At 43.0% G+C, this 13,813-nt stretch overlaps 1 protein-coding gene across 3 annotated transcripts in view; it reads left to right on the top strand.

Moving 5' to 3' along the window:
- BTBD9 (BTB domain containing 9) overlaps positions 1-13,813 on the top strand; it is a 447,747-nt gene that overhangs the window by 348,351 nt on the left and 85,583 nt on the right. For all 3 annotated transcript variants that reach the window (XM_066359505.1, XM_066359503.1, XM_066359504.1), the window contains exon 9: positions 12,250-12,357. In XM_066359505.1, coding sequence (XP_066215602.1) covers positions 12,250-12,357 — 108 coding nt within the window. The remainder of the gene's footprint in view (positions 1-12,249; positions 12,358-13,813) is intronic.

Here is a 13,813-nt window from a genome sequence, read left to right on the forward strand (position 1 = left end):
GCCCATCTCCCTCACCTTCTGCCCTTTCACCTCAGGAACTCCATCCAGCCCCCCTCTGTTCTGAAAGTTAGTGAGCTCCCCCTGGCTTGCCTCCTCCTCAGCAGCCTAGCTGGTAAGTAGGCATCCGGGTCCTGGTCCTTTGCTGCTTGCTGCTCTGAGCCTGTGCTGCCCCCTCCTTGTCCTCCTGCCCCACCCCCTCCTTGTCCTCCTGCCCCGCCCCCTCCTTGTCCTCCTGCCCTGCCCCCTCCTGCCCTGCTCCCTGCTGCCCTGCTCCATGCTGGCTCAGCTGGCCACAGAGCCTGTTCCCAAGCCTGTTCTGCTGTTTGATTCCACACTCCTGCGGCCCTCCCACTCGGTCCTACAGAGAACCTCCTTCATATTCCAGCGGAAGGTCTGCCCTTGGGGAACGAGCTTCCGCACCATCCTGTCTGTCTCCTGCACTCTGCCCGGAGCACCTTAGGCCCTTTTGGCTCCAAGCTACAGAAACCAGGCAAAGATGGCTTAAGCCCTGAATGGTGACTGTATTACGTCGATGGGGAGATTGCTCATGGAACAAAAGGGCAGGAACTCCGGGCATCCTCGTAGGGACTGAAACCAGATGTTCAGAGTCCTGCCAGGACCCCAACGCCCCCCGTCCATCTTTGCTTCTCACTGCAGATGACTTTCTCTGCTTTTCTTGTACCTCTAATCAAATGGGTTCACCCCAGAATGCCTGCATTTTTATCATCTCATTTTAAGTGAACAGGGCCGATTAAGATAGAATCCCACCTAATTCTAAAATGTTTAGAGTAAATCTGGCCCAGCGTGAGTCGTGTTTCTTTTCTAGAATGCAGCCAGGTCCATAAACCAAGCTCACGAACCCTCGTAAACAGTCGCAAAGAGAGGACTCATTATACAGAGGACAGATTGCCCAGCAAACAAAAACAGCCTCTGCTGCAGGTGCTGCTGCTGCAGAGAATTACAAGATGTTAGAGCAGGAGGCGCCTTAGAAACATCAGATCTAGCCCTTTAAGGGATGAAGCTGAAGTTCAGGGACTTGCCCCATAGCGCTCAATCAATGCTCAGTAAACATTTGTTGAATTGTTGAATGGAAGACAATTATTTCTAAAGAACTTAATTTCTGAAGCTCTAATAGCCTGTACAAATTTTTGAGGTCCGATTTGATTTTAACGGGGAGGTCAAAAACGGACGTGATGGTGCTCTTCTTGTATTATTAATGTCCTGACAGCAGACCTTCCCTCCACTGTGTGTTTTCCCCCAAATCAGAAAGCCCCAGGCCTTCCAGAGGAGTCTCTCCCAACAATGGACAGAAACAGGCAAAACAGACACTGGTTCCTGGTCTAAAAGACACACCATTCTGTGGAGAAGCTGTTGATCTCAACTGTTAAACCTCAGCCATTGTTCACAGCCTGGCACAGAATTAATCCCTTAAGAAAGGGATGGGGAAAAAAATGCCATTCAGCACAACACAGTTTGTCACTGCATGCATAATGCAGGCTTTCCAATTAGAATGCTACAATTTGGAAACTTTCTTCACAGACTGATGAGAGAGCAATTATTTTGAAGAAGGGAAAACTCAGTCCACTGGGTTTGCCTCCAGTCACTTCTGACTCAAGCCAGCAAAGACGAGAGTTTTGAAAACATATTCACTATTGAATTTTGTATCAAAACACCAGCGAGGAGAGCAATTAGTTGCTGTAAACTGAGCCCCGGTAATCAATGAGCGGTCTGCAGCCAGCCAGAGCATTTATGGAAGATGTAGGCAAAATCACATCTCTTAATTTTAGAAAAGCCCAGCATTTTACTGCTTTTAAGGGAAACTCCAGAATGAGAATAAAGGAAGATGGAGAAGACGTTCACACCACCAGGCATTTCATGCAGTGCTCATTAGGTAGAGGGGTCTTTGGCAACAGCTAAACGCAGACCCGATCTGCACTGGTCTTGGCCAGCGGCTTCCTTTATTCTGCCCCTTTTGAAAGTGGCTTCTGTCGTGTGGGTGGAGAGATGAGATGTGGGACCCGTGTTTAAGGAGCTGCTCCCAATTCAAGTCAGAGGGAGTGTGTCCGTTGCGGACGAGCTCGTCGGGCGAACATTCTCCAGCAGATGAGTAGCTCTGTTTTGCAGGTACAGACTCTGCTGGCAGGGAATGACGTGAAGGGAGGAGGTGGGCTTTGCTGTTGTTGTGCCTTCCTAGAACAAAATTCCTCTGCATGGAAAAAATAAATTGAGCCAGTTTTCTCTTTACTGTCCTTAAGCTTTGCTTACTTTTTTTTTTTTTTCCAGTTAAATAAAGGGATTTTCATTCCTGGCTAAGCCTAAATTCCAAGTACATAAATATGTGTCCTGGCACATGAATTAGAATCTCTCTTAAAAATTCCAAAAGTGCAGGTGAGTGATCCCTAGGTGGATAACCTCAGGTCCATCAGTGTCCCTTTTCCACTCAGGAGTCACCATGACCACACGTTGCAGCCCTGGGGGACTCTCACTAAAGGAACAGAGAGATGTCTCAACCGGTGTGTGCATTTGGCTGCTGTTCAGAGAAAAGACTTTTGGCCAGGAAAGATTGCAGAGGGAAAAGATCGATAGACAAGGCCAATAAAAATTAATATCTTCAGCATGCAAACTACGATAGGCAGTGGATTAATACCCTTAAAATATAGAGGGCATCTTGTAAGTCATTAACAAAAGAATAAATATAAGTAGAAAATGGGTAAAATGTTCAAGTTCAGTGCTAAGTAAAAGCTGTAAATTAAAGTATGTCATGAGAATATTTCATCTCTGAAATGGCAGTATTTTTAAAGATACTGCGCAGCACTGGTAGTGAGACACAGAAGCAGGATAGTGGTACGCGGCTGGTGGTGTGGCATTCACTGGTGCAGACGTGTGTTGGGGGAGGGGAGGGGCGTGCAGCTATTTTTCAATACGTATCAATGCTCCAGGAGTTTCGCTTGCAGAAACTTGTAAGAATGTTCATCACCCAATTTTCCTAACACTGCAATATGATCACCTACCTAAATGCCCAATCATAGAGAACTGATTAAATAAATTATGGGATATCCATACAGTGAAATTCTATGAAGCCAGTACAGATGATAAGGAAGAATACTTGTGATACAAAAAAAGATATTCGTAATAGATCATAGAGCAAAACAAACTAATAAGTAATTTAAACGGTATGTGTTTACAAAATGACTGGAATTACAGGTGATCCTCATTTTCACATAATAATCTACTTTGAAACAAATTGGAAGATTACTGCACAACTTTTAAAAAGTTTTTAATATGCTATCACTCCAAGAATCTGTACTAAAGCATTTATAATACTCATAATTGGTCTTCCCTTTTACTTCTTCATATCCCATATCCTTGGGACAGTGTTTCCCCATGAAATATTTCGAGGTCTGGTTAGATTCTGTTTCAAAAGGAACTGACTTTTTTATTTGGACACACTGGTGAGAACACTTAACTCATTATCCAAGGGGTGAAGGGAGTATGATAAACCTGGTTCTCCATAAATAAGCCAGATAACCCACTGGGGAAATAGCCTCAATGTTGTCTCCCAAAAAAACCTGTTACTAGGGCTGTTAAGTAAAGAGAATGATTAATTAACTTGAAATTTTTTCCTGATTTTAATCTGCTCTGGCCAAGTAATAAATGGTTTCATCCCAGAACATGTATGAAACATACACTACAAAGAGAGCATATGTTTGGAGTACAGTTTTCTTAAAAAGATCAGTGGTTGCCCTGGCCGGTTGGCTCAGCAGTATAGCGTCGGTCTGGCATGCGGAAGTCCTGGGTTCGATTCCCAGCCAGGGCACACAGGAGAGGCGCCCATCTGCTTCTCCACCCCTCCCCCTCTCCTTCCTCTCTGTCTCTCTCTTTCCCTCCCGCAGCCAAGGCTCCATTGGAGCAAAGATGGCCCGGGCGCTGGGGATGGCTCCATGGCCTCTGCCTCAGGCGCTAGAATGGCTCTGGTCACAACAGAGCTACGCCCCGGATGGGCAGATCATTGCCCCCTGGTGGGCGTGCCAGGTGGATCCCGGTCGGACGCATGTGGGAGTCTGTCTGACTGCCTCCCCATTTCCAGCTTCAGAAAAAAAAAAAAAGATCAGTGGTTTTTATAAAAGGCTTATAGTCATCTTGAAAACCATACAAACATAGAAGCAAGAGTTGCACTTTTAAAAGTTACTCAACATAAATGCAAATTAATGTAGGCTAACTGCATAAAAGTGCTGGAAGACTACAGTAATATTTGAGGAAGTGACTAATGAGAGAATGCTTCCCTTTCTTATTAGGCAAGCTGGTATAATCTAAGAGTAGAACTATTGGACACTTTTTAAAAACAGTAAGGTAGAATCCTAATTCAGAGTACCACCAAGACTGGGAGGCATAGCAGAACTACCTAACACATAGAAACAAATACAGAAGATCCAGAGAAGCAAACACAATGAAGAGACAAAGAAGCATGCCCTAAATGAAAGAATGGGAGGAGTGTCCAGAAAAAGAGTTACCTATAAGGGAGCTCCCATAAGACTGTCAGACTATATCTCCACAGAAACATTTCAGGCTAGAAGGGATTGCTACAAAATATTGAAAGTGATGAAAAGCAGGGACCTACAACCAAGACTACTTTGCCCAGCAAGTATATCATTTCAAATGGAAGGAGAAATAAAGAGCTTCCAAGATAAGAAAAAGCTGAAGGACTTCATTACCATCAATCAAGTATTAGAAGAAATGTTAAAGGATCTTCTTTAAGAAGAGGAAGGAAAAAGAAAAACAGAGGAACATGGTTATAAAGAATAAAATGGCAATAAATACATATCTATCAATAGTTACTTGAAGTGTAAATGACTTAAATGATCCAAAGAAAAAACATAGGGTAGCTGAATGGATAAGAAAACAAGACCCATATATATGATGTAACAAGAGACCCATATATGTTCTGTAACATCTCAGAATGAAAGACGCACACAAACTAAGAGTAAAGATATTCTATGCAAATAAAAAGAAAAAAGAAAAACTGGAGTGGCAATACTTATATCTGACAAAACAGAATTTGAAACAAAGGCTGTAATAAGATATCAGCAAAGACCCTACGTAATGATAAAGGGATCAATTCAAAAGAGACTCTAACCCTTGTAAACACTTATGCACCCAACATCAGAGCACCTAAATATGTAAAGTAAATCTTGATGGACATAAAGGGAGAGATTAATATTGATAGTAATACAGTCATATGAGGGGATTTTAGCACTCCATCAATACCATTGGATAGATCTTCAAGACAGAGAATCAACAAGGAAACAGCAGCCTTAAATGACACACTAGATCAATGGATTTAACTGATATCTTCAGAGCATTTCACCACAAAGTAGCAGATATATATATTCTCTTTAAGTTCACATGGAACTTTTTCTAAGATAGACCACATTTTAGGACACAAAACAAGTCTCAGTACATTTAAGAAGATTGAAATCATATCAAACATCTTTTCTGACCATAATAGTGTGAAACAAGAAATCAATCACAAGGAAACACACACACACATACACAAAGACATGGAGGCTAAACAACATGTCACTGAACAATGAATAGGTTATCAGTAAGATCAAGAAAGAAATTAAGAGATACCTTGAAACAAATGAAAATGACAACACAACAATCTAAAACCTATAGGATGTAGTAAAAGCAGTCCTAAGAGGGAAATTTGTAGTGTTACGGACCTATCTCAAGAAACAAGAAAAGGCCCTGGCCGGTTGGCTCAGCGGTAGAGCGTCGGCCTAGCGTGCGGAGGACCTGGGTTCGATTCCCGGCCAGGGCACATAGGAGAAGCGCCCATTTGCTTCTCCACCCCTCCGCCGCACTTTCCTCTCTGTCTCTCTCTTCCCCTCCCGCAGCCAAGGCTCCATTGGAGCAAAGATGGCCTGGGCGCTGGGCATGGCTCTGTGGCCTCTGCCTCAGGCGCTAGAGTGGCTCTGGTCGCAATATGGTGACGCCCAGGATGGGCAGAGCATCCCCCCCTGGGGGGGCAGAGCACCGCCCCTGGTGGGCGTGCCGGGTGGATCCCGGTCGGGCGCATGCGGGAGTCTGTCTGACTGTCTCTCCCCGTTTCCAGCTTCAGAAAAATGGAAAGAAAAAAAAAAAAAAAAAAAAAAAGAAACAAGAAAAATCTCAAGTAAACAACCTAACTTTATACTTAAAGGAACTTGATAAAGAATAACAAACACAACCCAAAGTGAGTAGGAAGAAGAAAATAATAAAGATCAGAGCAAAAATAAACAAAATGGAATCTAAATAAACAATACAAAGGGTCAATGAAACCAAGATCTGTGCCTTTAAAAAGATAAACAAGATTGAGAAACCTTTAACCAGACTCATCAAGAAAAATGAGAGGGGATCCAAATAAATAAAATCAGAAATGAAAGAGGAGAAGTTACAACTGACACCACAAAAATACAAAGGATTGTAAGAAAATATTGCCAACAAATTGAACAATTAGGATGAAATCGATGAGTTCATAGAAAGATACAGTGTTTCAAAACTGAATCAGAAGAACCATAAAATCTGAATAAACTGATTACAACTAATGAAATTGAAACAGTAATAAAAATACTCCCAATAAAGAAATGCCCAGGGCCCTGGCCGGTTGGCTCAGCAGTAGAGCATCGGCCTGGCGTGCAGGGGACCCGGGTTCCATTCCCGGCCAGGGCACATAGGAGAAGCACCCATTTGCTTCTCCACCCCACCCCCTCCTTCCTCTCTGTCTCTCTCTTCCCCTCCCGCAGCCAAGGCTCCATTGGAGCAAAGTTGGCCCAGGCGCTGGGGATGGCTCCTTGGCCTCTGCCCCAGGCGCTAGAGTGGCTCTGGTTGCGGCAGAACGACGCCCCGGAGGGGCAGAGCATCGCCCCCTGGTGGGCAAAGCGTCGCCCCTGGTGGGCGTGCTGGGTGGATCCCGGTCGGGCGCATGCGGGAGTCTGTCTGACTGTCTCTCCCCGTTTCCAGCTTCAGGGAAAAAAAAAAAAAAAAAAAAAAAGAAATGCCCAGGACCAGAACCAGATCACTTCACTGCTGAATATAACCAAACATTCAAAGAATTAACACCTATCCTTCTCAAGCTATTCCAAAAAATTCAAGAGGAGGGAAGACTGTCAAGTTCATTTTACAAGGCAATCATTCTAATTCTAAAACCAGATAAAGACACTACAAAGAAAGAAAATTATTGGCCAATATCCCTGATGAACATGGATGCTAAAATCTTCAACAAAATATTAGCAAAACATACCCAGCCATACATTAAAAAGATTATACAACATGATCAAGTGGGATTTATTCCAAAGATACAGGTCGGTACAATATATGCAAGTCAATAAATGTGATACACCACGTAAACAAAATGAAGGCTGAAAGCCACATGATCATATCAATTATGCAGAAAAAGCATTTGATAAAATCCAACTCCCATTTATGTTAAAAACTCTCAACAAAGTGGAAATAGAGAGAAGATAGCTCAACATAGTAAAGGCCATATATGACAAACTCACAGCCAGCATCATACTCAGTAGGCAGAAACTACTAGCATTTCACCTAAGATCAGGAACAAGACAGGATGTCCACTTTCACAACTCTTATTCAACATAGTACAGTGCTGGAAGTCCTGGTCACAACAATCAGACAAGAAGAAGAAATAAAAGGCATCCAAATTGGAAAGGAAGAAGTAAAACTGTCATTATTTGTAGATGACATGATATTGTATATAGAGAGCCCTAAAAATTCCACAAAAACAAACAAACAACTACTGGAACTGATACTATGAATTCAGTAAAGTAGCGGGTGCAAACAAATATCTAGAAATCAGTTGTATTCTCAGACATCAATAATGAACTATTTGAAATGGAAGCTAAGAAAACAATACCATTCACAATTGCTTCAAAAAGAATAACTAGAAATAAATTTAACTGTGGATGTAAAAAACCTGTACTTGGAAAATTATAATACACTGAAGAAAGAATTGAACAACATACAAATAAATGGAAGCATATACAGTGATACCTCGGTTCTCGAACATAATTCGTTCCGGGAGAACGGTCGAGAACCAAATTGTTCGAGAACCGAAACAATGAAACCCATAGGAAATAATGGAAACTGGATTAATTTGTTCCAAGCCCCAAAAATATGCCTATTTACTGGTGCTTTCTCACAAATAACGACTTCATTGATGCTGTCACCTGCTAACTCTTTTTCTTTAATGAAAATAAGAAGCAGCTTCTCCATTTCCTCCATTATCTGAGGCCTTTGCTTTGTTAACAATGTAACACCTTTGGCAACATTGGCAGCCTTTATAACAGCTTTATTCTTAAGGAAAGTTGAGATAGTAGATCTTGGCATGCCATACTCAGCAGACAGATCTGAAACACGTGTGCCCTGTTCATATTTGGCAATGATTTCTTTTTTCAGCTCAATCGTTGTTCTCACAGCTTTCCGCTTACCTTTGTCTGCATTACCACTTCTGGCTTTCTTTGGACCCATGTCTAAGGGTTAAATTCAGTGTACAAAGCGTGCACAAAGCGTGAGTCTCTCCACAAAGCGTGAGTCTCACCACAAAGCGTGACTCTCACCACAAAGCGTGAGTCTCACCACAAAGCGTGACTCTCTCCACAAAGCGTGAGTCTCACCACAAAGCGTGACTCTCACCACAAAGCGTGACTCTCACCACAAAGCGTGACTCTCACCACAAAGCGTGACTCTCTCCACAAAAACGTGATTCTCTCTCTCCACAAAGCGTGACAAAGCGTGACTCACACTGATGACGCAGGCAAGGCGCGCTCGGCCGAATGAACGCCATTCGGCTCAACTCGGCTAATCTCGGACATTCGAGTTCCAAATATTTGTTCGGATTCCAAGACAAAATTTTCTCGAATTTCCTGGTCGAATACTGATTTGGTCGAAAGTCAAGGCGTTCGAGAACCAAGGTATCACTGTACTGTGTTCATGGCTAGGAAGAATTAACCTCATTAAAATCTTCATATTACCCAAAGCAATCTATAGATTCAACACAATTCCTATCAAGATGCCAATGGCATATTTCGCAGAACGGGAACAAATATTCCAAAAATTTATATATTGAACTACAAAAGGCTTCAAATATTTATAGCAATCTTGAGAAAGAAGAACAAAGGTGGAGGAATCATGCTACCTGATATCAAACTATACTACAAGGCCATGGTAATCAAAACAGCAGGTACTGGCATAAAAACAGACATGAATTAATGGAACAGAATAAAGAGCCCAGAAATAAGCCTACACCTTTATTATCAATTAATAATTGACGAAGGAGACAAGAACATACAGTGGGGTAAAGACAGTCTCTTCAATAAATTGTGTTAGGGAAATTTGAGAGATACACACAAACAAACAAAAAAACTAGACCACTAACCTATACCATATATAAGAATAAGCAAGTAGATTAAAGACATATATTAGACTCAAAACTAAAAATCCTAGAAGAAAACAGAGGCAGTAAAATATTGAACATCTGTCATAGCAATATTTTTTTCTGATATATCGCCTCAGGCAACAGAAACAAAAAAAATAAACAAATGGAACTACATCAAACTAAAAAGTTTGCACAGGAAAGGAAATGATCAAAATGAGAAGGCAATCCACTGAATGGGAGAACATATGTATTTGCTAATATATCTGATAAGGGACTAATACTCAAAATTTATAAAAAAACTTGTAAAACTCAACACCAAAAAAACAAACAATCCAATTTAAAAATGGGCATAGGACCTGCCTAGACACTTCTCTTAAGAGAATAAATAGATAGCCAATAGACATATGAAAAAGTGCTTAATGTCACAGATCATGAGAGAAATACAGATTAAAACCACAGTGGCTATCACTTCACACTTGTCAGAATGGCTACCATCAGTAAATCAACAAACAAGCATTGGCGAGTGTGTGTAGAAAATGGAACCCTCCTGCACTGCTGGTGGGAATGCAGACTGGTGCATCCACTTTGGAAAACAGTATGGAGATTCCTCAAAAAATTAAAAATGGAGCTGTCTTATAACCCAGTGATTCCACTTTGGGGAATATAGCTGAAGAAACTTGAAACACTAATGTGAAAGAATATACGTACCCCTGTGTTCATTGTAGTGCTATTTACAATAGCCAAGGTCTGGAAATAGCCCAAGAGCCCATCAGTAGATGAGTGCATAAACGCTGTGGTACATTTGCACAATGAAATACTACCAGCTATAGCCCTGACCGGTTGGCTCAACGGTAGAGCGTCGGCCTGGCGTGCGGGGGACCCGGGTTCGATTCCCAGCCAGGGCACATAGGAGAAGCGCCCATTTGCTTCCCCACCCCCCACCCCCTCCTTCCTCTCTGTCTCTCTCTTCCCCTCCCGCAGCCAAGGCTCCATTGGAGCAAAGATGGCCCAGGCGCTGGGGATGGCTCCTTGGCCTCTGCCCCAGGCGCTAGAGTGGCTCTGGTCACGGCAGAGCACGCCCCGGAGGGGCAGAGCATCGCCCTCTGGTGGGCAGAGCGTAGCCCCTGGTGGGCGTACCGGGTGGATCCCGGCCGGGTGCATGCGGGAGTCTGTCTGGCTGTCTCTCACCGTTTCCAGCTTCAGAAAAAAAAAAAAAAAAAGAAATACTACCAGCTGTAAAAATAGAAGGAAATCTTACCTTTTGCGACAGCCCGGATGGACCTGGCGAGTATTACGCTAAATGAAATAAGCCAGTCAGAGAGAAAAACAAATACCAATAATTTCACATATATGTGGAATCTAATGAACAAAATAAACTAACAAAATAGAAACAGACTTGTTTATGAAAAGAACAGACTGGCAGCTGTCAGAGGGGAGGGGGTTTGAGAGGTTGTGTGAAAACCATAAAGGGATTAAGCAAAAACAAAACCTCACTCACAGACATAAAGAACTGTCTGGTGATAACCAGAGGGAAGGGGTGGGGGTCAGGGAGAAGAGGGTAAAGGTGGGGGTAAATGGTAATGGAAGGAGACGTGACTTTGGGTGGTAAACACACGATACAATGTATTATAGAATTGTACACTTGAAACCTATATAATTTTATTAACGAACGTCACCCCAATACATCCCATAAAAATTAAAGAAGGGAAGGGAAGGGGAGAGAAAGAAAAGAAAGAAAAAAAAAGGAAAAGAAAAGAAAGAACCATGAGACATAGGTACTGCCTCCAAGGAGCTCGCTATCATTCTAGTTGGTGGAGGAAGCAAACTTGCGTGAACAGCTGTAAAGCAGTAAGATAATGCCCGCGTGGAAAGGAGAGATGGAGCTGTGTTAACAGACAGTGGTTCTCTCTCACCGTGGTGGGCTGTCGAGCAGCGTGCTGGACGCAGGCTCATCCTGCAGGGCAATGTGAGGTTCTCTTTTTATTCTGTTGTTTAAATGTAGAGATAATGCACATACAGTGTCCGGATCTTTTAGGTATAGCTCAATGAATATTTACAGGTAATTACCTCTCATATCAGAATTAGCACATTTCAAGCATCCTAGCAGGTTCCTCTGTACCCTTTTCCGGTCATTGACACCCTCAGAGGCAACCCCTGTTCTCATGCCTGTCACTGTGTCTATTTTGTCTCTTATGTCCATGGAGTCACGTAGCTCCGGACCTTATCTGGGCTAGGAAGAAGAACAGGACCAAGATAATCAACTTCTAAATAATAGGAAAGTTGTACTAATGAATGTATGTTTGCCTGTATCTCCAAATCAGATCATCTGGTCGAAGCTGTGGAAACAAAATGTTTGGTAATAATGAGAAGGAACCTAAAACGTGATAATTAAGGTCCTTGCGACATGACCAATTAATTAGAAAGCACAGATTTGCCGATCAACAGTGGTCTCGGAATGTTACCTTCGGTCAGCCCAGCCAGCTGGATGAGGGTTGTAAGAGTCAGGAAGGAGGATGGGTGACATTCTCTCGGATAAACCAGTCAGAATAACTTTGCCACTTGGGGACAGAGGCTGCCTGGGATTGGGTGACTTATGAAATGAAATCTGAAAGAGACACGCCTCTTGCTGCAGACTGGCCCCGCCTTCTGTCATTCAGCTTTTGTTGGGGAGTCACTTTTTTTCTCTAGTCCTGGAAGGGGGGCAGGCAGAGAGGCAGGTGGGAAGGAGAAAGGGGGCGTGGATCCCTTTTGCCTGCAGCCCCCGGAAGCAGCCAGTCAGAACATCTCACAGTATCCTCTGTTTTCCCTCCGCTCAGGTTGTTACTTTGGGACTGTGACGATCGAAGCTACAGCTACTACATTGAGGTCTCCACCAACCAGCAGCAGTGGACCATGGTGGCCGACAGAACTCAAGTCTCCTGCAAGTAAGTGGCATCCTTTGAGGAATTTATTTCCATTTACAGACAGTCTTTCCAAGAAGGCTCCAGTGAAGATTCATAGAACCACCAAATTAGGTCTTACTTGGAAGTTGAAAACATTCTGATGGTCCTTTACTTCAGTTTCGACTGTTAAGTACTTAGACGAGAATTCACTTTATATGACCAAACAAGCTCTCCTTATTTTGTGACTTGAACTCGATTTAGGAAAATGGCCTGTCCCTAAGCAAGGAAAAGAAAGAGGTTTTCCGTATGCAGTTCTGTCCTGGTCCCGTCCCCCACAGCCCCGTTAGGACTTTTCTCTCCCTTAGAGGATTTTGCTGATGCAGTGCATACTTTAGGAGTTATTTTGGGACTCAATCCTATTCTCCGCCCTCATCTCATTCTCCAGGTTAGCTTTGAATATTGATCTCATCTCGGTGTTAGCTAGTTACCCAAACTGAGGGAAGTTTGTGCCTTGGGTCCTTACAGGTGAGCAGGGGCATTTCACGTGCAGGGCACCGGGCTGTTCGGGCTTACCTGGTTCTGGGGGGAGCCAGGAGGAAGGGTTCCGCTGGTCCTGAGCAGCCTGGAATCATGCCTGGAGTGAATATGTTTATGGGTAGATGCCCATGTAACTACCATCCAGATCGAAATTCGCATCTAGAAGCTGCCCTCCCACCCTCTCCCGGTCATTACCCGAGAAGAGCTCGGCACTTCCCGGGGCAGAGCGGGCTTCGCTGGGAGGCAGGTGACGCAGAGCCGCGCCTTCTAAGAATTGAGTTAATGGTTCGTGTACCATGAATCTCACCCTTTTACATCACACAGTTCAGTGGTTTTCCTGTGTTCACCGTGCAGCCATCGCTACTGTCTAATGTCCAAGAGCATTTTCATCACCCCCCAAAACAAGCCTGCCCATGAACCATCCGCCCCAGCACCTAATGATCCACTTCCTGTTTCTATGAATTTGCGTATTCTGGATACAGTCGTCCCTTGCCATATTGCGGTTCACTTTCTTTGCAATCTCAATGTATTGCGGATTTTTAAATTGTATACATCTAATTTTGTATCGTAGATTTTTCGCTATATCGCGGGATTTTGCGGTATATAGGTATTTTTATATATTTATTATTTTAATTATTTTTTGTAGTAAAATAAGCATTTTCTAGTGTGGGAAAGGTTAATAACAGTGTGGGAAAGGTTTATAAGAGTGTGGGGAGGATTTATAAAGCCTTAAAATATATATAAATAATAAAATAAATATAAGGTCCCTACTTTCCGGATTTTCGCCTATCGTGGGGGGCTCTGGAACCTAACCCCTGCGACTGACTAGGGACCACTGCATTTCATAAAAACAGAATCGTATAGTAAGTTACTTTTTGTTTCCGGCTTCTTACACTTAGTATATTTTCAAGGTTTCCTTCATGTTATAGCCTGTATCAGCACTTCATTCCTTTTAATGAGC

The sequence above is a fragment of the Saccopteryx leptura genome, chromosome 1, assembly GCF_036850995.1.
Source record: "Saccopteryx leptura isolate mSacLep1 chromosome 1, mSacLep1_pri_phased_curated, whole genome shotgun sequence".
NCBI classification, from domain to species: domain Eukaryota; kingdom Metazoa; phylum Chordata; class Mammalia; order Chiroptera; family Emballonuridae; genus Saccopteryx; species Saccopteryx leptura.